General features: G+C 40.1%; 1 protein-coding gene across 12 annotated transcripts in view; it reads left to right on the forward strand.

Annotated features, from left to right (window-relative positions):
• EZH2 (enhancer of zeste 2 polycomb repressive complex 2 subunit) overlaps positions 1-22,834 on the forward strand; it is a 71,272-nt gene that overhangs the window by 29,325 nt on the left and 19,113 nt on the right. For 6 of the 12 annotated variants that reach the window (XM_079785622.1, XM_079785626.1, XM_079785628.1 and 3 more), the window contains exons 3-8: positions 728-906; positions 4,105-4,221; positions 14,993-15,113; positions 15,922-16,062; positions 16,943-17,045; positions 17,519-17,682. In XM_079785622.1, the coding sequence (XP_079641748.1) occupies positions 728-906; positions 4,105-4,221; positions 14,993-15,113; positions 15,922-16,062; positions 16,943-17,045; positions 17,519-17,682 (825 nt within the window). The remainder of the gene's footprint in view (positions 1-727; positions 907-4,104; positions 4,222-14,992; positions 15,114-15,921; positions 16,063-16,942; positions 17,046-17,518; positions 17,683-22,834) is intronic. The other 6 variants (XM_079785627.1, XM_079785629.1, XM_079785624.1 and 3 more) reach the window with 1 other exon arrangement.

The raw sequence follows: 22,834 nt of genomic DNA on the forward strand, positions 1-22,834 counted from the left end.
GCATTTTTATTTCTGACACTCTCCTGCTGGAGCCAGTCATCTCCATGATTCATCTTCTCCTAATCACCCTCCTTAACCTGGTTATGAATCACTTACTATCGAGCCTCTCTTAACTTTATCCAAACTTGATATTTACCTCATTATAGTTTTTCCTTCAGCACTTCTTTCATGTAAAGCAGTCTGAAATTAAGTTCCATACACTAGCATTTCACTACAAGGGCTAGCGAATTTCAAATGTGGGTGTGTTATCTTCACTCTGATCGTGAAGAAAATAGGTAGTTTCAGAAACCATGCTCAGTTTTTCTCTAGAGTAGGATGGCAGCTGATGCTTCCTCCTGACCTGTTCTTTTCCTGCACCTTAGATGTGAGGTGATTCCTTATTGTTTTACTTGGAAAAGCTCAAAGATATTAGACAATATCAACAGTTCATTGTATATCTGGCATGAATCAAATGGACCAACCAGTATCCAAGAATACTTTTAACTTGGCTAACTGACTATATTTCTTCCCCTATTACACGGAAGTCGAACTTAACCCTTCTGATGTTAAAGATTGTTCAGAGACTGGATGGCTATGGCCATTGTGCTTTGGGATGTCTCACTGTAAGATGGGGAGTCATCTACCTCATAGGGTAGTGGTGAGTTTTAAAGAAGTTAACTTTGGTAAAGTCTCTAGCACAGTGCTTGGCACATAGTAGGGTGTGTTAATTTCTTTCCCTTCCCTGCAGGCCATTCACCTGCTCTTCCCTCTACGATTTTCCATAACACAGTTTTTACTTGGAACCAGCCTTCTGCCAAGAGTCTCAGTTTGGTTGTGTACTCCTACAACTCCTATTTTTGGCTTGACTTCCCTCTCCAGCTCCCAGTGGTCCAGCCACACAGTCGCCTATTGTACCAGCTGGTTGATGTAAGTCTATCCATCCTCAGAGGAACCTGGTTACTTACCAGTAAGCTGTGTTTCTCTGAAAATGTAGCATCCTTGATAATTAATGCATTTTCCTCTTCCTTTATCATTGATGATGAATCATTTTTGATAACTTCCTTGTGTGATCCTTAAGTTGGAACTAGAATTAGAGAATTCAATTTGTTGACATAGGTGGTCTCCTAGTGAGCTCCTGAGTCTAGGACACATGACTCTTGATCAGGTAAAATGCTGTGGAGATTCATGAGGTCAAAATCCTTTTGAGAACTCTGAGTGATAGGAGGCTTAAGTATATAGCTGTCAAGGATGATACATTTTCAAAGAAAAATAGTTACTGATAAGTAAGTGGGATTTTTGAGTAATTTTCCTGTAAGTCAATAAATAAGAATTCCCAAACTTGTTTTTTAACTAACAAATGCTTTTGCATTTGAATATTATTTCATAAATGAAAGGAATATGTTATTAGTTAAGGTTGATAGTTAAAGAATGGGATAGGTTTCTGGAGATACTGTGTAGATAATGAGGTGGTATAGACCTTTAGTTTTCTAAACAGATGCTCTCTTATCTTTAAAGAGAAATTGGAAGTTGAAATCTCCATTAGGGAGAATCAGCAAGTGCATTCCAGAAACATTTTTTGAGTGCTTACTCTTTTTGGAGACACTGTGCTGAGTATCAATGTGAGGCAGAGAGGTAAAGCCACACTCTGCCTCCCCCGCTCTGCCCTCAGAGAGCTCGGCGACTCTCTTATGACTTGTATTGTATTGAGATGATGGCTCATGGGAATATGACAGGTGTGGAGATAGTACTGAGTACTTAGCCTTTGCTGTCTTATTTCTGTGCTTTTGTCAGTTCTTTCTGTTCATGGGAAAACTTAGCTGTCCTTGTTCAGTAGACCCAGAGCATTTTCTACATGGCCAGAGTAAATAGATGAAGCAGAGCCAACGAATGTCCCTCCCACTTAGTAGTTGAATAGAATATTCGTCTGTCTTACCTTAAGTGTGGCCTTGGATTTAGATGTGAAAGCAGGCTTAAGTCAGAGTTGGAGAGGCAACCACTCCCCTGTAACACCCCTCCATTCTTCCTCCCCACCCCCACCCGCCAGGCTTTCAGGGTGCTAATCTTCAGAATTAAAGTCACAATTACCCCTGCCAAGTGTAGAATAAAAATAAAAAACTGTAATTGTTTTGCAAGAAGTGAAAATTATTCTGTACTTAAATTCACTGGACAGTGTATAATACTTGCCCCAAAGTTACTGGGTTAAGTAGCCCTACTTAGGAAGGAAGGGAGACTTGGTAGTGACAGGAATAAGAGGAGAGTGCTGGGGGAGGAGAGGCAGTGTAGCACCCACTGCACACTGTAACAGTGATGAAGCTCTTGGGTGCTGGTATCTTTCATTTTAGCTTGTTAATTTACTGCCTTTCTGACTAAGCCAGTTTTTTAACGTCTCTGAACCTCAGTGTCCTCATTTGTGAAGTTGTGAAGGTAAAGGCCGAGATGAAAGTGGTTAAGATAATGTCTATAAAGCACTTAGCACAGTGCCTGCAACATAGTACATGCTCAATAAATGTTGACTACTGTTATTATTGGATTATTGGATGGATGGATGAAGAATTATATCAGAGACTAAAGAGTGGAACGGGAAAGATTGTGGGTTTTGTAGTACTAGTAAACTGTTCATACCTTATTTATTTGAGCTATGAGCTCTCTAGTATTATTATCTTTATCTTTGCCCTTTTGGAAAGCAAATTCATGGATTAATCACTATCACAGTTCTTCCCGGGACCTTTCAGTCCTAGGCTGACGCTCTATCCACTAAGGCAGTGGTTGGCAAACTGCGGCTCGCTAGCCACATGCGGCTCTTTGGCCCCTTGAGTATGGCTCTTCCACAAAATACCACGTGCGGGCGCGCACGTACAGTGTGATTGAAACTTCGTGGCCCATGCGCAGAAGTCGGTTTTCGGCTCTCAAAATAAATTTCAATCGTTGTACTGTTGATATTTGGCTCTGTTGACTAATGAGTTTGCCGACCACTGCACTAAGGCATGCTCTTTTTTATTGATTATAGAATATGAATGTGTGTCCAGAGTATTTTTGAGAAGGCTCTGGAGACCTGATAATTGGGTAAAGGTACTCTAAGAAAAGTTGAATTTCTTAGGATGGAAAGTGCTGTGGTTGGGCACAGATTATTATCACATTTCATAGAATCAAAGATGCAAACTTTTTAACATTTTAACATCTAAAATCATCATGCACTTTAGAAATGCTGTGATAAGAAAGCATTATGTTATAGTTTAACTGGAACATTTTCTTAGTGATACAGAAGATACTAAAATGGATGTCATCGTGGATTGGATGAAATACCAATTTCAGGGAATATTGGCACTTAACTATTATAGATATTTGGTATCATGGCAATATGTGCAGGGGCTCCAGAGTCAGACTTTCTGGGTTTAAATTCTAGCCCTATCTGTGTGACTTTGAGCCAGTTATTTATCCTTTCTTTACCTTCCTTTTCTCACCTGTAAAATGAAGATTAAGGACAGTCCCCATCTTACAATATTGTATTGAGGACTAAATATGATCAGACATGTAATGTGTGTAATATAGTGCCTAGCACATACGAAGTTAATAACATAGCTATTATTATTAATAGTTTAGAGATTACACTTTGCAGAGTTGATATGAATCCATTTAGTTGTGATTGAAACTCAGATCTAGTACCCTTTAATGTTTGTATCACCTGAAAATTCAGCAAATAACACCTGTGCTTTTTAAAAGGGAAGATAAAGATAAGAGGTTAACAAGTTTCTATATTCTTATTAAGTAAGATTTAAGTGGCATATTTGGTATCTATATTATTATTCCATGTGGTTGAAGTGTGGAAGAAATTTTGAGCAGTTAATAGATAACTAACATAAATACAATTTTTGATCGGTAAGTATCGGAAGGGGTGGAGAGCTTTAAAAATTTGTAAAATGTGAAGCTTTTTCCCCTCCACCCTAAGTAAAAGAGGAGAGAATCCTTGGTTTTTATGAACTTTACTGTCTTAGGTAAAGACAGTAACCTAAAAAATTTAAAATTTCCTTTTAAAATTAAGTACAATAGTAGCATCCCTTTATAATACAATTGCTATAGCTTCAGGTTGTCTTATTCTTATGAGTTATTTTATTTTTTCTGTTCTAGTGTTCGGTGACCAGTGACTTGGATTTTCCAACACAAGTCATCCCATTAAAGACTCTGAATGCAGTTGCCTCAGTACCCATAATGTACTCTTGGTCTCCTCTACAGCAGAATTTCATGGTATGTAAATAATGTATCTTCTGCTAATTTTATAATCACTATTTTAAATAAATAGCATAGATGATTTTCTCATCAAGGTGAGTCAAGACTATATGAGTAAAAATGCTATGAAAATGGCAGCACTCAGAGTGATGTTTTTTAACCAATACTTTGCAATGTTGCTCTTTTCCTGCTTCTTTCTAGTTAAATATTCTTCAGAGGAAAAGTGTTAAGCAAAAACAATACCTGGGATTAAAAACAGTTCAAAGATGATGTCTATAGTTCTTAGCTTGAAGAGGTCAGTCTGACTGTGAGGTTTTGTTAATTGAGAACTTATTTAAAACAATTTTAGGCAGTATGTCATTAAATGATAATGTACACTATGGAATATTCTCAGAGCTTATAAAAAACACAATCATCTTTCCACAGATAACATTGGCCTAATAGTGTTTGTAATGAAATGCTAGTACAATCAGAAACTTCAGTTCCCGAATGTCTCCCATCTTAATTCAGTTCTCAACCAAGTTGTTCACCGAAAAATGTCGTGGTTTTGTTGGTTCTCTACCTGACAAGCCTTTCATGCTGATACATCAGCATGACAAAAAAAGCATCTCTCAGGCCACAAAGCCTCACATTGTTAACATCTCAGGAAATTGTGCTGTGAATATTTTTTGTTTGTGTGTGTGTTATTTCTTTTGTTGCTGGTGAAATGTACTATTAGCACAATTTTAAAACATAAAGAGCCTGGCCCATGGGGCTTCGTGGTTGAGTGTCAACCTATGTACCAGGAGGTCACTGATTCAATTCCTGATCAGGGCACATGCATGGGTGTGGGCTTAATCTCAGGTAGGGGGTATGCAGGAGGCAAACTGTTGATGTTTCTCTCTCATCGATGCTTCCATCTTTCTCTCAAAATTAATACACACACACACACACACACACACACACACACACACACGTATATATGTTTAGAAATTTTTTAAAAAATAAACCTTTATTGTTGAGACTAGTGGCCCGGTGCACAAAATTCGTGCCTAAACCAGCAGCCGGACATCCCTCTTGCAATCTGGGACTGCTGGCTCCTAACCACTCGCCTGCCAGCCTGCTTGCCCCAACTCCCCACCCTCACCAGCCTGCTCGCCCCTAACTTCCCCCCTGCTGCTGGCCTGCTCGCCCCCAACTGGCCCCCCTCCCCTGCTGGCCTGATGACCTCCAACTGCCCCTCCCCTCCTGGCCTGATCACCCTAACTAACCGCCTCTGCCTCAGCCCCACCACCATGACTTGGTCCAGAAGGACGTCCGGAAGGTCTCCCAGTCTAATTAGCATATTACTCTTTTATTAGTATAGATTATTATAGATGTCCCTCTTCCCCCCCATCCAATAGCCCCCTCCACCCAGTTTCCACCTCACCCCTATTGTCTGTGTTCACAGGTAATGCATATGAGATCCTTGGTTAATCTCTTCCCACCTGCCCCCTCTCATCCCACTCTCCCCCCACTAGATTCGTCAGCCTGTTCCATGCCTCTCATTCTATTTTATTCATCAGCTTGTTCTGTTCATCAGATTTCTTTGTTTATTTTGATTTTTAGATTCAATTATTGATAGACATGTATTTATTTTGCCATTTTATTGTTCATATTTTTGTTCTTCCTTTTCTTTTTCCTTTTCTTAAAGAATACCCTTCAACATTTCATATACTGCTGGTTTGGTGTGGATGAACTCCTTTAGCTTTTTCTTATCTGTGAAGCTCTTTATCTGACCTTCAATTCTAAATGATAGCTTTGCTGGGTAGAGTAATCTTGGTTGTAAATCCTTGCTATTCATCACTTTGTGTATTTCTTGCCACTCCCTTCTGGCCTGCAAAGTTTCTGTTGAGAAATCAGCTGACAGTCATATGGGTGCTCCCTTGTAGGTAACTGCTTTTCTTTTGCTGCTTTTAAGATTCTCTCTTTGTCTTGAACCCTTGGCATTTTAATTATGATGTATCTTGGTGTGGTCCTTTTTGGGTTCCTCTTGTTTAGTACTCTGTGCGCTTCCTGAACTTGTAAGTCTATTTCTTTCACCAGGTAGGGGAAGTGTTCTGTCATTATTTCTTCAGATAGGTTTTCAGTATCTTGTTTTTTCTCTTCTTCTGGCACCCCCATAATGCAAATGTTGGTATGCTTGAAGTTGTCCCAGAGGTTCCTTACACTATCTTCATATTTTTGGGTTCTTTTTGCTTTTCTGATTGGTCTTTTTTGCCTCCTCTTATTCCAAATCATTGATTTGTTTCTCAGAATCCTAATGTTGAATCCCTGTAAATTCTTTTAAAAAATATTTTTATTGATTTCCGAGAGGAAGGGAGAGGGAGAGAGAGAGAAACATCAATGATGAGAAAGAACCACTGATTGGCTGTTTCCTGCACTCTCCCTACAGGGGATGGAACTTGAAACCTGGGCATGTGCCCTTGACCAGAATTGAAGCCAGGACCCTTAAGTCTGCATTTCAATGCTCTATCCACTGAACCAAACCAGCTAGGGCTGTAAATTATTCTTTATTTTCGTTAGTGTATGCTTAATTTTTGACTGGTCCTTTTTCATGTCTTTGAAATTCTCCTTAAGATCCTTGACAGTCTTACTAAGTCCTTTAATGCTTTCATTAATTCTCTTGAAGCTCTCCTTAAAATCCTTGAGTAACCTTATAGCCATTGTTTTGAACTCTATATCCAGTAATTTGCCGCTTCCATTTCTTTCATTAGTGACATGTTTCTTTGTCTCCTCATTTTGGCTGCTTCCCTGTGTTTGTGTCTATGTATTAGGTAGAGCTTTTAAATCTCCTGGAATTGGTAGAGTGGCCTTTTGTAGTAGGTGTCCTGTAGGGCCCAGTGGCTTAGTCTCCCCAGTTACCTCTAGGTATACACCCCTGTGTGGGCTGTGTGCACAGTTTTGTTGTAGTTGAGCCTTGATTGCTGTTGGCATCACTGGGAGGAATTTACCTCCAGGCCATTTGGCTGTGAGGACCAGCTGTGTCTATAGTGGAAGAACAGCTGTGCAGGAAACACCCCTATGGAGCAGGACTTGTTTCAGTGGGGCTTTGGTGCTCACTGAATCTGGCCCTTGAGTGTGTTGTTTGTGGATATGTAGGGTTGTAATCTGGTATGGTCTCAAATTGTCCACCAGGTGCACTGACTCGGGGGCCTCCTGGGAGGTGCAAAATCAGCCACTGCCTGGGGCCACCCGGCAGGAGCTACAGAGAGATCTGCAGATGGCTGCTACTTGTATTGGGCTTGGCAGTGCCCAGGCAAGGCAAGGTGTGAAGCAAGGCAGGCTGGTGCTAGTGCTGGGTCTTGGACCTTTTATATTGATAGGTTTGGGGCACACTGGCTCCAGCTATTGCTTGTTTAAGAGGTTTTAGCAAAGTCTGAAGCCTGAGCCAGGACAAGCCATTCATATTCATACTAGAGGCCCAGCGCATGATTCAATCGTGCGGGTAGGGTCCCTAGGCCTAGCCTCCTGCGATCAGGGCCATCTTCTGCCTGTTCGCCAGTCCCCAGGCCCAATGCTGCCTCCGCCGCCGCCACTGAGCTGCCAGGCTGTTGGGATCACCAGCTCATCCCCAGCTGCTGCCGCTGCTGCTGTGGCTTGAGGCGCTGACGAAGGGGAGCACGGCAGGGGATCCAGGTGCGGACAACCGGCTCCCCGCCTCCGATGGCAGTGGAGCTGGGCAGGGGATCCGGGTGCGGACAACCGGCTCCCCGCCTCCGATGGCAGCTGAGCTGGGCAGGGGATCCGGGTGCGGACAACTGGCTCCCCGCCTCCGATGGCAGCGGAGCTGGGCAGGGGATCCGGGTGCGGACAACTGGCTCCCCGCCTCCGATGGCAGCGGAGCTGGGCAGGGGATCCGGGTGAGGACAACTGGCTCCCCGCCTCCGATGGCAGCGGAGCTGGGCAGGGGATCCGGGTGGACAACCGGCTCCCCGCCTCCGATGGCAGCGGAGCTGGGTGTCCAGGGTGTCCGAGGCAGCCCCCCTCAGCTGCCGCCAATCCAGCCGTTGAGAGGCGGGGGGGGCGGGCGGGAGTCCCGTGCCTCTCAATGGCCGGATATGCCACCCCGAGTCCCGCCCCCCAGCCTCCCACCGCCCAATCGTGGGCGTAGCGGAGTGATGGTTATTTGCATATTGCCTTTTTATTATGAAGGATGGAAAAGCCACTGCAAATAGTAGGGCTGCAAATTGGATGGGCGGGGTCTCAGGGAATCTCCAGGACGGGCCATGCTGATAGAAACTCAGATATGGCTGTCAGTCAGCTCTGTGATTGGGGAGGGAGGTCTCAGCACAGGAACAATGACCCCTGTGTACACCTTTTTTTGGGAGAAAGCCCTCCACCCCCAAGTTTCTGCCTCGATGCCAGACAGTCCACAATCCCCAGCTGGTTTTTACCACCTGAAGTTATGGGGGACTTCTCTTTCCAGCTCTGGAACTCTGGGATGGGATTCTGCTGTGGGGCTGGCACCCCTTGCTCCTCACAGGGGGCCTCTGCAGCTGAGATATCCCTCCCGATTAAAAAAATGGCACACGTGGGTGTTGTACCTATTCTGCGCCTCCGCCTCTTCTACCAGTTTTAATGTGCTTTCTCCTTTACTTCTCTAGTTGTAGGACTTCCATTCAGCCAGATTTCAGGTGATTCTGAATGATGGTTCTGTATTTTAGTTATAATTCTGATGTGGTTGTGGGAGGTAGCAAGTACAGGTGTTCTACCTATGCTGCCATATTGGTTCCAATCAATAAAACCATATTAAAAAAAAAAAAAAAGACATAGCCTGGCTGGCGTGGTTCAGAGCTTGAGCGTTGACCTATGAACCAGGAGGTGGCAGTTCAATTACAGGTCAGGGCATATGCCTGGTTTGCAGGCTTGGTCCCCAGAGTGGGTATGTAGGAGGCAGCCAGGCAGCCAATAATGATTCTTTCTCATCATTGATGTTTCTATTTCTCCCTCTCCTTTCCTTTCTGAAATCAATAAAAAACATATTAAAAAACACACACACAAAACACATGAAGAGGCCATCAAGAGTGCTAAAGTTGGTAAGGGTATGAAAGAAACAATGATCACAGGCAATTGAAACGTAGAAAAGCTGTAGTTGATTTGGATAAACAAAAACCAGCCAAAACCGGCTTGGGTCAGTGGATAGAGCGTCGGCCTGCGGACTCAAGGGTCCCAGGTTCGATTCTGGTCAAGGGCATGTACCTTGGTTGCGGGCACATCCCCAGTAGGGGGTGTGCAAGAGGCAGCTGATCGATGTTTCTCTCTCATCGATGTTTCTAACTCTCTATCCCTTTCTCTTCCTCTCTGTAAAAAATCAATAAAATATATTTGAAAAACAACAACAACAAAAAAAACACACCAGTTAGCTGTAGATAGCATTTCAGTGACAGCATTTCGGAGGCAGTGATATGTGAATAAGCAAAGGTGCTGCTTGCTGACTTCCTGAAAGATATCCCTGGAAAGAGTGCTGAAAGTGATTTGTTTAGGGAGTGGTTCGATAAATTTAAGAAAAGAAGTGTTTGCTTATAGAGTAAACAGTACATTAGATATGTTCTGTATATAAGAAATGTTAAAACGGAATCATTTGGGGGTCTGGAACGAATTAATTCAATTTATAGGATTTCTAATGGGGGGAAAAGATTTAGTTCTTGAACAAATCGCTTCTTGAACAGCCTTCCAGTATGAATTAAGTTCAATAACAGGTTCCACTGTATTTCTTGATAGAAGCAGGATGAAGGAAGATGGCACAAAAGAGAAATTTTGAGTGTGCATTCTTGACTTGTGTCCAACAAAAATATATAATTTTGTTAACTTGATATATAAAATAGTATAGTTTTATTATTTGATATATAAAATAGGGCAATAAAATGTTGATGGAAGTCGGTGAGCCTAGTTTAAAGAATTGCTTATGTTTCCAGTGTTTTTAATAACTTAAAGATTTTATAGTGGAGGGTTAAAGGCAAACTTCATATATTCTTCTACAATTGCATAAATTTGTGTGATTAAGTCTTGATTCAAAAACATTTAGTTTGAGAATCATATCACAAGAGCTTAAGGGAAGTTTCATATTTTCATATACTGAAATTCTGAAAGAATACTGTTTAAAGTTGCCAATCCTATCTAATAAAGATGGAATATGCAAATTGACCATCACCTCATGACAAATGGTGACGCCCACAGCTAATAAGGAGGGAATATGCAAATTAACATGACAAAGATGGCGGCGGCCAGCCTGGAACGAAGGTGGGAGGTGACTCCCAGCCCTAGAGTGAAGGTAGGAGGCAGCGGCCAGAGCGAAGACCCAGGTCCTGGGTGCCAAAGGGAAACCGGTGCTGGCAGCCAGCGGAAGGAAGGCCTATTCTCTCTCTCTTTTTTTTTTTTAAATTTATTGATTAAGGTATCACATATTTGTCATCAACCCCCGCCCCCCATTCCCTTCCCAAACCCCCCCACACGCATGCTTCCCTCCCCCTGTTGTCCGTGATCACTGGTTAGGCTCATATGCAAGCACACAAGTCCTTTGGTTGCTCTATCTCCCTTGTCCCCACCCTCCCCTACCTTCCCTCTGAGGTCTGACAGTCTGATCAATGCTGTTCTTGTTCTTCAGTCTATGTTGTTCATCTTTTCCCCTAGATGAGTGAGCTCATGTGATACTAGGAATACACTTATAGGAACTGAAAATGAGACAAGCAATAATAGTTATGCTGAGAGGTAAATGAATCAGTCTATAGTGAGTTTCTTTCTGGGCCAACAGTTCTTTTGAGTCCCGATTTCTATGTCCAACAGTTGTTTATGTGTTCATAACAGCAATGATATTTCAGTTCTGGATGGTGGACAAATGGTGGTATTGCAGGTCCGACCCTCTCTGCTTTGGTCCTGGGCAATCTGCAGTGACGCACATCTGCTGACTGCTAGTATGGCAAGGCATCATCAGCGTCTTCCATCTCTGGACTGTTTCTCTTTTGACTTCATGGCTGGAGCACTCCTGTCAATTCTTCTCTGTTGCAGGAACCCACATGTCTCAGAGTTGTTTTCTGAAAATATACAAACATATTCTCGACCAAAAGTTAATAAAGGAATATTTTCTATAAATTTGACTTGCGATCCTTTTTCATTTTTTTGCCCAAATGATTTTTCTTTGGCTTGTTTTGACACCATGTATGTTTTACCTGGGTGACTTGCTGTTAGCATCAAAAATGAAAGTTAATTTTCTAAAGTAAAAACTTTCTAGATGTAATTTATTTGCAGGATATTTTTCCTTACATGATATTCTTCTGTCCCCCCTTTTTTGGTTTAAATATTGGGAGGCTTTTGGAAATTTTATGCTGTAATCTTGATAGCTTTTAAATTTTACTTTTTTGCACTAAAATGTGACTGCTTTAGGTTCATTATATGTTACGCAATTTTACCATGAGATGAACTACCAATAAAAATTTTAGTTAACACTTTAGTAACAGCTTTTTTGTCCAGTACAATTGATTTTTCTAGAGTATTTGCTTATTTTGATTGGCCAATTTAAATTAGTCTGAAAACTTGACTACTATTTTACTGTCAAATTTAATACTCTAACAACCATCTTGTTTTACCCTGTAATTATTAGTGAAGAGGATTATTTGCCTTCTTGAGTAGGCCCTGAGCATTCCTGGTGCTAGGCTGGATTTAGATATCCTAGACCCCAGTTCCCCGGATCATGGGTGCAAGACATCTCCATCAAGTCTTGTTGCAGTGAGAGGGCATCTGCTGTCGGCCAAGTCTCTGTTACCTGGGTCCCGATTTGAGCTGGGCATGTGAAGCTGAGCAGCCATGGGGGCAGGAGATCTCCTTCAGCAGGGGTGAGGGTTCAGGCCCCTGCAAACTTGGGGGGGTGAAGGTCTGTGCCCCACCTCTGTTGACCCCCAAGTTCTCTCCTGATGGCCCCTATGTGACTGTGCCTGTCTTAGGTTGTTCCTTCCCTGAGGAATCTTACCCGTCTCTGGCTAACCAGCCATCCTCCGGGGCCAAGCAGGGTGATGTGAGGTTTAGTTCTGTCTCCTTGGTTGCCTATGCCCCCATGGCCTCCACGCCCAGCACCTGCCTTGGGATCCCCTCGCCTACTGGCAGGGTCCCAGCACTGATCACATATCTTGTGGAACCCAGGTTTCTTCTCCAAGGAGGCCCAGCTCACCCCACTGGGCGAGAGACAGATCCATGGTACCAGCCATCACGAGGTTTCAACCTTGGCATGAACAGAAGCTCAGGCAACAGCTGTGGACAATTGGATTGTGAGAAGCAGGTCCCTCTTGGCCAAAAGGGCAAGAGGGGCCAATTTAGAATGCTCAGGTGCCTTCCCAGGGGGCCCTCTACATAGTGGAAGGGATTAAACCCTTTCATGTTGTTTTTAAATTGCTGCCAGACATTCAAAGAATTAGTTTGTAAGTTTGTTTGGGGTAATTATATAATATGCTGTTGTAATTCTAAAATATCTAGAGATGTGTTACGTTTGTCTCCAAGCACCAAACAGATGATTCCCCCCCCCCCCCCCCCCATGGGCGTGAGGAACTATTATAAGTAATGGGGGTGATCCAAATCTGGGAAAAATTTTAATGACAGTGTAGAATAATATCATGTAAGGATATTCTTTGTTCTAGTCCATGGCAATACCCTTTCAAACTGGCTGTCTATTTCTTTTTGTATAGACAAGGTCTTAGTTACATTTTCTGCACTTCTACCGCGGGCAAGTAGTGATAGTAGTGACACCCTTTCTTTGGTGTCCACACAAGCCAGAAACCTCTCTTTAATTTTACACACAAAGGGACATTGTTTTGATTTTGTGTCATATAAAAGGGAAGCTGGGTGGAGACCCCTGTGTATTTATACTTTCTTGCCCCACCCATGGAGGAAGGCCTATTCTTGCACGAATCTTCATGCATCAGGCCTCTAGTATATATTATTTATGGATCATACATGGGTTTTGCTGGATACTGACCAAAGTAGATTAGGCAGGCTATCTTTATTATGCTAGGGTATGTTTTGGGGACAAGATTGTGTAGATATATTTGAGAAGACAAAATAGCCATTGTCACTTAATTTTTGCTTGCATTTTAAAAATGAACTCACCTAGTTTAAATGGGATTAATGCAAGTGAGATGCAGTGAAAACTGGACTCTTTAGTTGTACACAAACTTGATCTGAATAGATCAGTACATTAAAATTTAAATTTTCATTTTACCTCCCATATGCATAGTTTCTATCAATTTCCCTTTTCTCTGTCTAAGCTATGAAGTCTGCAGTTGTCCTAAATTTGTTATCAAGGGTTTATTGGAAAATTTTTCCTTTCTTTGTATTTCCTGACCATTACGGTGTCTCATGGCCTATTGATCATGATCCCAGCCTAAGGCACCTTACACTTTATATAGCTGCCATGACCTCCTATCAGCCTGTCCTTTCAGTTTATCAGAATTATCTCTCTAAAATTTTTTTTTTTTCTAAAATTTTGTTTTTAATCAGCATCCTGTACAAAGGCCTAAGACTTAGACCTATCTTCACTTTAGTGTTCCTTAAATATGGACTTAAGAACCCTCTAGTCTTTATCTGTAATTAATGTCTTTTTTATTCTTCATTGAAAATTCTCCTGATTGTCAGCTTTCTGTGCTTTGTATTCTTAAATATTACATTATCTCTTCTTTTCTTTGATTGGCTCTTCCTAGCTAAGTTAGTATCCTCTTTCTTCCATATTGTCTTTCAAACCTTGGTATAAACCCATCTTGTCATTTTCATTACATTATCAATTTTGATATGCATCCTGTTCATCTCAGTATTGAAATATTTTTTATTGTATAATGTTATTTTATGTAAATGAGTAAATCCTTTTGGCATAAACTTTAATGGATATATTGATACTCTATTTTACATCCCTAGAATTTTATTACATTGATTGTCTCTCAATAACTAGATCAGATGAAATTTAGAAACCATTAAGTTAGTTTTGTTTTTTTAATATATTTTATTGATTTTTTACAGAGAGGAAGGGAGAGAGATAGTCAGAAACATCGATGAGAGAGAAACATCGATCAGCTGCCTCCTGCACACCTCCTACTGGGGATGTGCCTACAACCAAGGTACATGCCCTTGACCGTAATCGAACCTGGGACCCTTGAGTCCGCAGGCCGATGCTCTATCCACTGAGCCAAACTGGTCAGGCCATGCTTTTTAAAAAAAATATACTTTTATTGATTTCAGAGAGGAAGGAAGAGGGAGAGAGAGATAGAAACATTCATGATGAGAGAGAATCATGGATTGGCTACCTCTTGCAAGTCCTCCACTGGGGATCAAGCCCACAACCCAGGCATGTACCCTTGACTGGAATCCAACCTGGGACCTTTCAGTTCGCAGGCCGACGCCCTATCCTCTGAGTCAAACTGGCTAGGGCTTAGTTTTTTAAGGTATGGTTATTTATAGTTCATTTTGATAAACCATATTTCATCAATTCCACTTTATCGTCAGATATAGAAACATATACATAAAATAATGGGAAATGTTAATGTTTGATGACGTTAAATTAGGTAAATACGGTATTTTTCCTTAAATTTGTTTCTCTATTATGCTTATTTGTAAGAGGGATCTTTTATTTATAGTTTTTAGAGTTTGCTGTCTGTTATTTTAGGTCTGGAGAACTGGGTAAAGACATCTGCTTATGAAAAAAATTGCTGTATTTTAGTTATTACATTATTTTAAAAGTTTTGGTACTTAGGATAAGGTTGCTTTTAAATTTATTATTTTTTAAAATTTTTAGGTGGAAGATGAAACTGTTTTACATAACATTCCTTATATGGGGGATGAAGTTTTAGACCAGGATGGGACTTTCATTGAAGAATTAATAAAAAATTATGATGGAAAAGTACACGGGGATAGAGGTGAGCCATGAGTTTATTCTCTTGGAAAAGGGGGCTAAAGAACTGAGAGATACTTTGATTTTTTTTTTTCAGCATAGATATGAAAAAGATTTTTAAAGTAATTATTAAGTTTTATGCTGGATTGGCCTGGCTCACAAGCCTAAAATTTTCAGTGTTTTCCTTAATTTTTAGTTGACCATGTTTGCCACATGAAAATTATGCATAGTTGATTATAACAAATTATGTTAATATGTAAATTAAATGGAATTGTTTGAATATATATAGATTTTAAGATTCTTTACCAGTAAAATTAATTAGAACTAGGGCTCTGCTTATGTGATATGGGCTCCAAAAGGCTCTACACTCTTAAAATACCTTCCCACCAGGCTGTTGCAGCACCTGAAATTCTGTCATTAGAATCATGGCTTTGGTGTTTTGTGTCCAGCAGGGCCTGCTAATTTGTCTGGCAGGAGGGTGATAGGTGTAACATTGTCAGTTGTTCTCATCATTAGTGGAAAGCAAGGTCTGTTGGTACATTGCTTTGGAGGAGGCCAAGGTCATAATTAATTTCTAGAGAATTAGTTACAGTAGAGACCCTGGAAACTTTTGGGGGATGGATAATTAAAGAGAAAATGACAGTGTTGAAAGTAAATTCTGTTCCTAACTTTGCCTTAGGTGAGTCCTGAAAAGCATCTCCCCCCTCATTTTAATAATGTTATAATGCTGATTGGTGGGCTCTGACTATTGCAAATCAGAAAAGGCATATGTAAACTTTTGTCATTACCACTCTTCTCTGTATATTTTTGATATTTGACTTGGTGAATTTCAGAATGTGGGTTTATAAATGATGAAATTTTTGTGGAGTTGGTGAATGCTCTTGGCCAATACAATGATGATGATGATGATGATGATGGAGATGATCCTGATGAAGGAGAAGAAAAACAGAAAGATCTGGAGGAGAACAGAGATGGTATGTCTGTTAGGATTGTGTGTAGCCATTATAGCTTCTTTCAAAAACAATAGAGTACAAGTAGATAGTCATTCCTTTTTTTGTTGTTGTTAAAAATTACATTTTTTTCCTTTGGCTAACAAAATAGTTTATTTGGTTTGGGGTTTCACTGGGCAGTCATAATCATCATCAGATAACATGCTGATCTCTTCTTTGTACAAGTAGTGATCACTTTATATACACCAGCTCACTGGATCCTCATAATGCTTCACAGGTGGATCTGTCTCATAGTGGAGGAGTTAGGAAGTTTAATGCAGTGAACTTATTAAGTTCACACTGTAGGGAAAAACAATCCAGACACCGTAAACGGTAACCAGCTCTGAGGACTCCAGAGCTCACGCTCTTAACCTCTATACCTGAGAAACAGAGGCCCAGTCAGAGCCAGGAGTTGTTGGAGACTTGGCAAAGCTCATTATTTAAGACAACATAGAAGGATTTTGGTGAAAACTGTAGTTTCAAAGAAGCATAAAATTTTTATAATGGATACCTTAGTGATCATCTGGTTCAGTGCCTTCATTTACAGATGAGTAAACAGACCCAAGTGGGTCTGTGATCAACCAAGGTCACAAAACCAGTTAGTAGCAGAGCTGGTTACCATTTTTCTGCCCACTTTTTTCTGCCTCCCAATCCGCTTAAAACTCTCCATATTGGATTTTGAAGTTTTTTGTCTGACTTAACTGTCATGCCATAGATACATGTAAAATATATTGCAAGTAAGTGAAACACAAAGTTGATAATTTCTTAGAAGATGATCTTTTTACATGTAGTTGTATGGAAAAAATGAAAGTTTGAAAACTTGTTTACTTTCATTCTTTTTGCCCTTTCATATTTCCCTGTTCAGATAAAGAAAGCCGCCCACCTCGGAAATTTCCTTCTGACAAAATTTTTGAAGCCATTTCCTCAATGTTTCCAGATAAGGGCACAGCAGAAGAACTAAAGGAAAAGTAAGATTTGTACTTGTGAGGCAGTCTTGTATGGGATATCTCTCACCATTTGGTTTATTGGAAATGGAACTAATGTAATATAGCTGATGAGCCACTTGCTTCATTTGTCACATCTGCCAAGACATTTGAAGTAAAACATCTACCTGCGGAGCACTGTCCTATAAAACCTTTTAGATCAAACACACACATAATATGTCCAGGAAAATTTTTCTGGACACTTGTAGACATTTTAGTGCAGTTGATGTTTAATCATGAATTTGATTTTTGATATATCTTGCATAATGTGTAATTGGCTCCTCACAGATGGTTATTGATGGGTCTTTTGTACTTTAGGCAAGATAAACAAAAATAATACATGGAATTTGCTTAGAAACTTTATTTTTAGAAGAATAAAACCACAAAAAAAGAAACTTTATTTTTAAAATTATAACTTTCGTTTTCCATTAACTTACATTTCTCTTGGTTCATTTTAGGTATAAAGAACTCACTGAGCAGCAGCTCCCAGGGGCCCTGCCTCCAGAATGTACCCCGAACATAGATGGACCAAATGCTAAATCTGTTCAGAGGGAGCAGAGCCTGCATTCATTTCACACACTCTTCTGTAGGCGATGTTTCAAGTACGACTGCTTCCTACACCGTAAGTGCAGTTATTGTTTGTTTTCATTTTTGATCTTTGCTGTGGAATTATGTTTTAGAGCAACTTGGAAATTGTTTTCATTGATTACAACTAGAGTTTATCATTTAATCTTGCAGTTAAGATTGAAAAATGCTAGGATCAGTATCTTACTATTTTTAATTTGTTGCTTGAGGGTTGCTCCAAAGTCTTTTTATGAGTTTGATTTGTATTGCTATCTCCCACTAACCTGGGATATAGGTCAGTGATTTTTCCATAAATTCTAATGGAGTAGTTGTTTCATAATAAACTTACTTTGAACTAGCTGATAGCCCAGGGCAACACTGTGATATTGATATTAGCCAATTTCTTCAACAAGATTTGTTCAAGATGCTTGTAGATGTTATCATCTATCTAGCTATCTAGTGTTAAATCTTTTTTCTTTTTTTTGGTCCTTTTACAAATACCCGCATTTGAATATATGTAAAACATAAAATAGTCTTAATGAAATTTAAGTACGGCACACACAATATTTTCTTATGTTGCTGGGGAATGAGGTTTCTTGGTAAATTGTCCAGGTAACTGGAACTTATTTCTTTAAGCACGGTTTAAAAACTACCAACTACTTTTGAGGAACATATTTAAAAAATATATTTCATACCTCCCAGTTTCCTATGCAGAGTTTACTTGGTATAGAGGTTAGTTTTTCCCATATCACATTTTAGTGTGATGTTGGTGACATGGTAACACGGTAGGGGCTCTGCACCAGTCTTCCCTGCACTAAATGGCCCCAAGGTGCTTTGTCTTTTTCAGTTCGAACCTACCTTTCACAGAATTTGCCCCTCATTTTCCAGTCGCACGTTTCAATGTGAGTTAGTCTGCCCAAGCCACTAGTTCTTGCCTCCTGTTGAGTTTTGCTCTGTCTGTGCACGTCTATCTGCATAGCTCGTGATTTGTGGTGTGATATGCATCTTAGTCTTGGAAACAGTAATTTCTGTGTGTGAAGTGGTTTAGTTATCTTCAGTTAGAAAAACTTAACGTTGGTTTTTAAAATTATCATTATGTCTCCCATCTCCTTGCTGTTATTCACACTCCTATCTAGTTTAAATTGATTTGGTAGTTTTAATAATCCATAGCTGTTGGACAGTTATCAAAAAAAAAAAAATCTTATTTGGGTCTCACATAGCCCTTGAAAAGTTGTTTTGAAAAGCATTCCCCTTTACACATGGTCATTTTGTAAAATATGTCTAATTCTTATTAAGACTATTGTAGCCCTAGCTGGTTTGGCTCAGTGGATAAGAGCATCAGCCTCTGGACTGAAGGGTTCTGGGTTCGATTCCAGTCTAGGGCACATCCTGGGTTGTAGGCTCGATCCCCAGTAGGTGGCATGCAGGAGGCAGCCAATCAATGATTCTCTCTCATCATTGATGTTCCTGTCTCTCCCTTCTTCTCTGAAATCAATAAAAGTATATTAAAAAAAAAAAAAAGAATATTGTAAATTGCTGCCCTGGCTGGTGTGGCTCTGTGGTTAGAGTGTTGTGACCAGCACACTGAAGGGTCTTAGGTTTGATTCCTGGTTAAGAGGGCACGTATCTGGATTGCAGGTTCAAACCCCAGCCCCAGTTTAAATAGGGGAGGCAACCATCGATATGTCTCTCTCACATAGATGTTTCTTTCTCTCTCCCTTTTCCTCCCTCCTTTCCACTCTCTAAAATCAATGGAGAAATATCCTCAGGTGATGATTAATGCCCCCCCCCCGCCCCCCCCCCCAAAAAAAAAAGAAAAAAAAAGAATATTGTAAATTGAATGTTTGCACTTGCTTATGGGAGACCAAAATAGAACTTTTGGTGGGATATTTTGATGTGCTGTCTATTGCCTGAATGGCCTACAGAGGAATCTGTTTTAAGCATAAAACCCAGTTGTATTAGTTTATCCTTTTTGGTATAATGTGAAAGTCCATTTGAATGTTCTTTTTGTAATGTGTATTGAAGACTGTAGAGTTTTTAACATTTATTTATTTTTAAAGATTTTAAAAATGGATTTTTAGAGAGAGAGGGAGGGAGAGGGGGAAGAGAACAGAACATGCATATGCCTCCTACTGGGGATCAAGCCTGACCTGACCTGGAATTGAACCCCAAACCTCTTGGTGTCTGGGACAGCACCCAACCAACTAAGCCACTCCAGACAGGGCTGAGATTTTAACATTTTAATTGGTTAGAATATCAAAGAAGGTATTTCAAGTTTATAATTGATGGCTTTTTTTTTTTAGTATTTTAACTGTGTAATAGTTAAAAAAACTTCAGACATTCTCGAGTTCATATTTGCTGTGTAATTCTCAGTGACTAAACCTCCCTAAGTCTGTTTTCCTCGTCTGTGAAATGGGGATGTGGATCTAATACCTGGGTATTTTGTGAGGATTAAATGAGATAATGCCCCAAGCTTCCTAGTGTGTGCTTTTGAACACAGAATTCTGTTTGCTCCTGTCACTGCTTTCCCAAGCTTGAGTGTTGGTATTGTTGTTCTGTGAGGGACTGTTTAAAAAAAGTCTGTTATCTGTCATACACAAAAGAATTTATGTGATTGCATATGTGAGTATTCAGTAAGAATTCATTCTTAGAACCAAGCTCTAATTAGAGCAGACAACAGCAGTATTTTGAGAAGTTAGTGTATAAAACTGATAATTTGTACTGATCTCATCATTTGTCACATGACAGCAAGCTGAAGAAGTGAGTATTTCAGAGAAGTGGTGTCTGATGTGACCAAAGCTGTTCTCTTTGTCCATTCAGTGAGGAGTGAGTGAGTGTCTGGTCACACCTGCTGCCAAACAACTACTTGCACAAATTATTGCCTTTGTTTCTGTTTCCTGATTTGTAAAACTCCTGGAAATAGATGATCACTAATGTTTATTCCAGTGCTGATCCTTGGATTCACCAGTTCTGTATTTGAGGCATCATTTATTTGTTGAAATATTGTAAGATTATAAGGTCTACTCAGTATACAATGTGTCCCAAAAAAAGTATTCACAATTGGAATGATTATAAAGTTAGTCTTTATTAACATACAGTTAATTTTTAAAATTTAAAAGAATCTATGGAAATAATTTTTTTTGGTCAATGCCTGTTTTCAAACTGATGACCATTCTTGTCCAGGCACTGCTGATAATGCAAAGCAATAGAATCCTAAATCTCAAGAATAATTTCTTCAGTATTTGTGTGCCCTCTATTCGTTGACTGTTGCTGGTCTTGTACCATAAACTTTTATCTTTTAAAATCTAATGTCACTTTAAGATACATTTAAAGAAAATGTGTTTTTATTGATATTAAAAGAGAGAGTAAGGGAGAGGGGGAGAGAGATGGGCTGCTTCCTGCACGCCCCCTACAGGGGATTGAGCCTAGAACCCCAGGCATGTGCCCTGACCAGAAATTGAACTGGTGACCTCTTGGTTCCTGGGTCGATGCTCAACCACTGAGTCACACTGGCCGGGCAGGATAAATTTTCTTTGTTCAAAGCTTGGTTTGGCTTCACCCATTATTTCAAAATCAGTTATACCTGAAAAGGAGTTAAAACTAAGTGAGTTATCAGCTGTTAAACTCTATATACATTTTTTTTGGGGGGACACCCTATATTTTGGTTATTTTTTAGTGTTGCCAATTTAATCTCAAACACAGGTATAGAGAATAGCTGGAATTGTATATAACTTTTACCTTTGCTTGAAAACCTTTAGATAGGTTTTTAAAAAACAATATGTTTATTGATTTCAGAGAGGAAGGGAGAGGGAGAGAGAGATAGAAATATTAATGATGAGAGAGAATTACCGATTGGCTGCCTCCTGCATGCCCCTTACTGGGGCTCAAACCCTTAACCCAGGCATGTGCCCTGACTGGGCGGAAATCGAACCATGACCTCCTGGTTCAAAGGTTGACACTCAACTACTGAGCTTATATAATGGCTGGGCTTTAGATGATTTTTCATCAAGGTTTTATAGGTTGCTTTCAACATTAAAACAAACAAACAAAAAGCCTTGAAATATCCATGTTCACTCCTTGTAAAATTTAAAAGTATCGTGCCTTAATTTTTCTGATAATGGACTTTTATATAACCATTTTTCTGTATATTTAGCTTGAAATATATATTTTTTAAAAATATATTTTTATTGATTTCGGAGAGGAAGGGAAGGGGAGAGATAGAAACATCAACGATGAGAGAGAATTATTGATTGGCTGCCTCCTGCACACTCCACACTGGGGATCGAGCCTGCAACCCAGGCATGTGCCCTGACCAGGAATTAAATCATGACCTCCTGGTTCATAGGTTGATGCTCAATCACTGAGCCACATTGGCTGGGCTAGCTTGAAATATTTTTTAGTAGCTTACTTCAAATATTAGTATTTTAAGATGTCTGTTTGAAAAGTATTCTGGACATTTCTGGAAGAGGGAATTCTTTATATATATGGGCTTATTTGAAATTCTGCTGAGGGAATCTAGTCATAATAATGGTACTTTAAAATTTATTAAAGTACTCTTGATTATAAATATATTGATTTTGTCGTTATAGTCTGAAGTTGTTCCTGTTTTCGAGACTATTATTATGGTTAATAAGTACTGTTACCTAGTTCTAGCTAAGGACCACCAGAGGCTACTGTCCTCACTTGAGGGGTGTGTGTGTGTGTGTGTGTGTGTGTGTTTCTGTCTACAGATACACGTGTGCCTTTTATTTTCACTGAATTAGGGTGAGAATATCAATCTACAAATGTATCAGGTGTTAGAGGAGGCATCCCAACTAGAAACATATTTTACCAAAAATGTGTTACTCATTGTGTGCACTAACTCTGGCTAATGACTGCTTTGTTTTTGGATTGATGTAATTCTGGGCTGCTGATGTGACTGTAGCCTTCTATGTGCGCAGTCTATGGTTAGGGGTCCTTGCCTGTCCAAAATCTAATCCACTGCAATGTTAGTTGTATGGTTTAGGCCAGTGGTCGGCAAACTCATTAGTCAACAGAGCCAAATATCAACAGTACAACGATGGAAATTTCTTTTGAGAGCCAAATATTTTAAACTTCTTCTAACGCCACTTCTTCAAAATAGACTTGCCCAGGCCGTGGTATTTTGTGGAAGAGCCACACTCAAGGGGCCAAAGAGCCGCATGTGGCTCGCAAGCCACAGTTTGCCGACC

Source organism: Cnephaeus nilssonii (genome assembly GCF_951640355.1).
Source record: "Cnephaeus nilssonii genome assembly, chromosome: 12".
NCBI lineage: Eukaryota > Metazoa > Chordata > Mammalia > Chiroptera > Vespertilionidae > Cnephaeus > Cnephaeus nilssonii.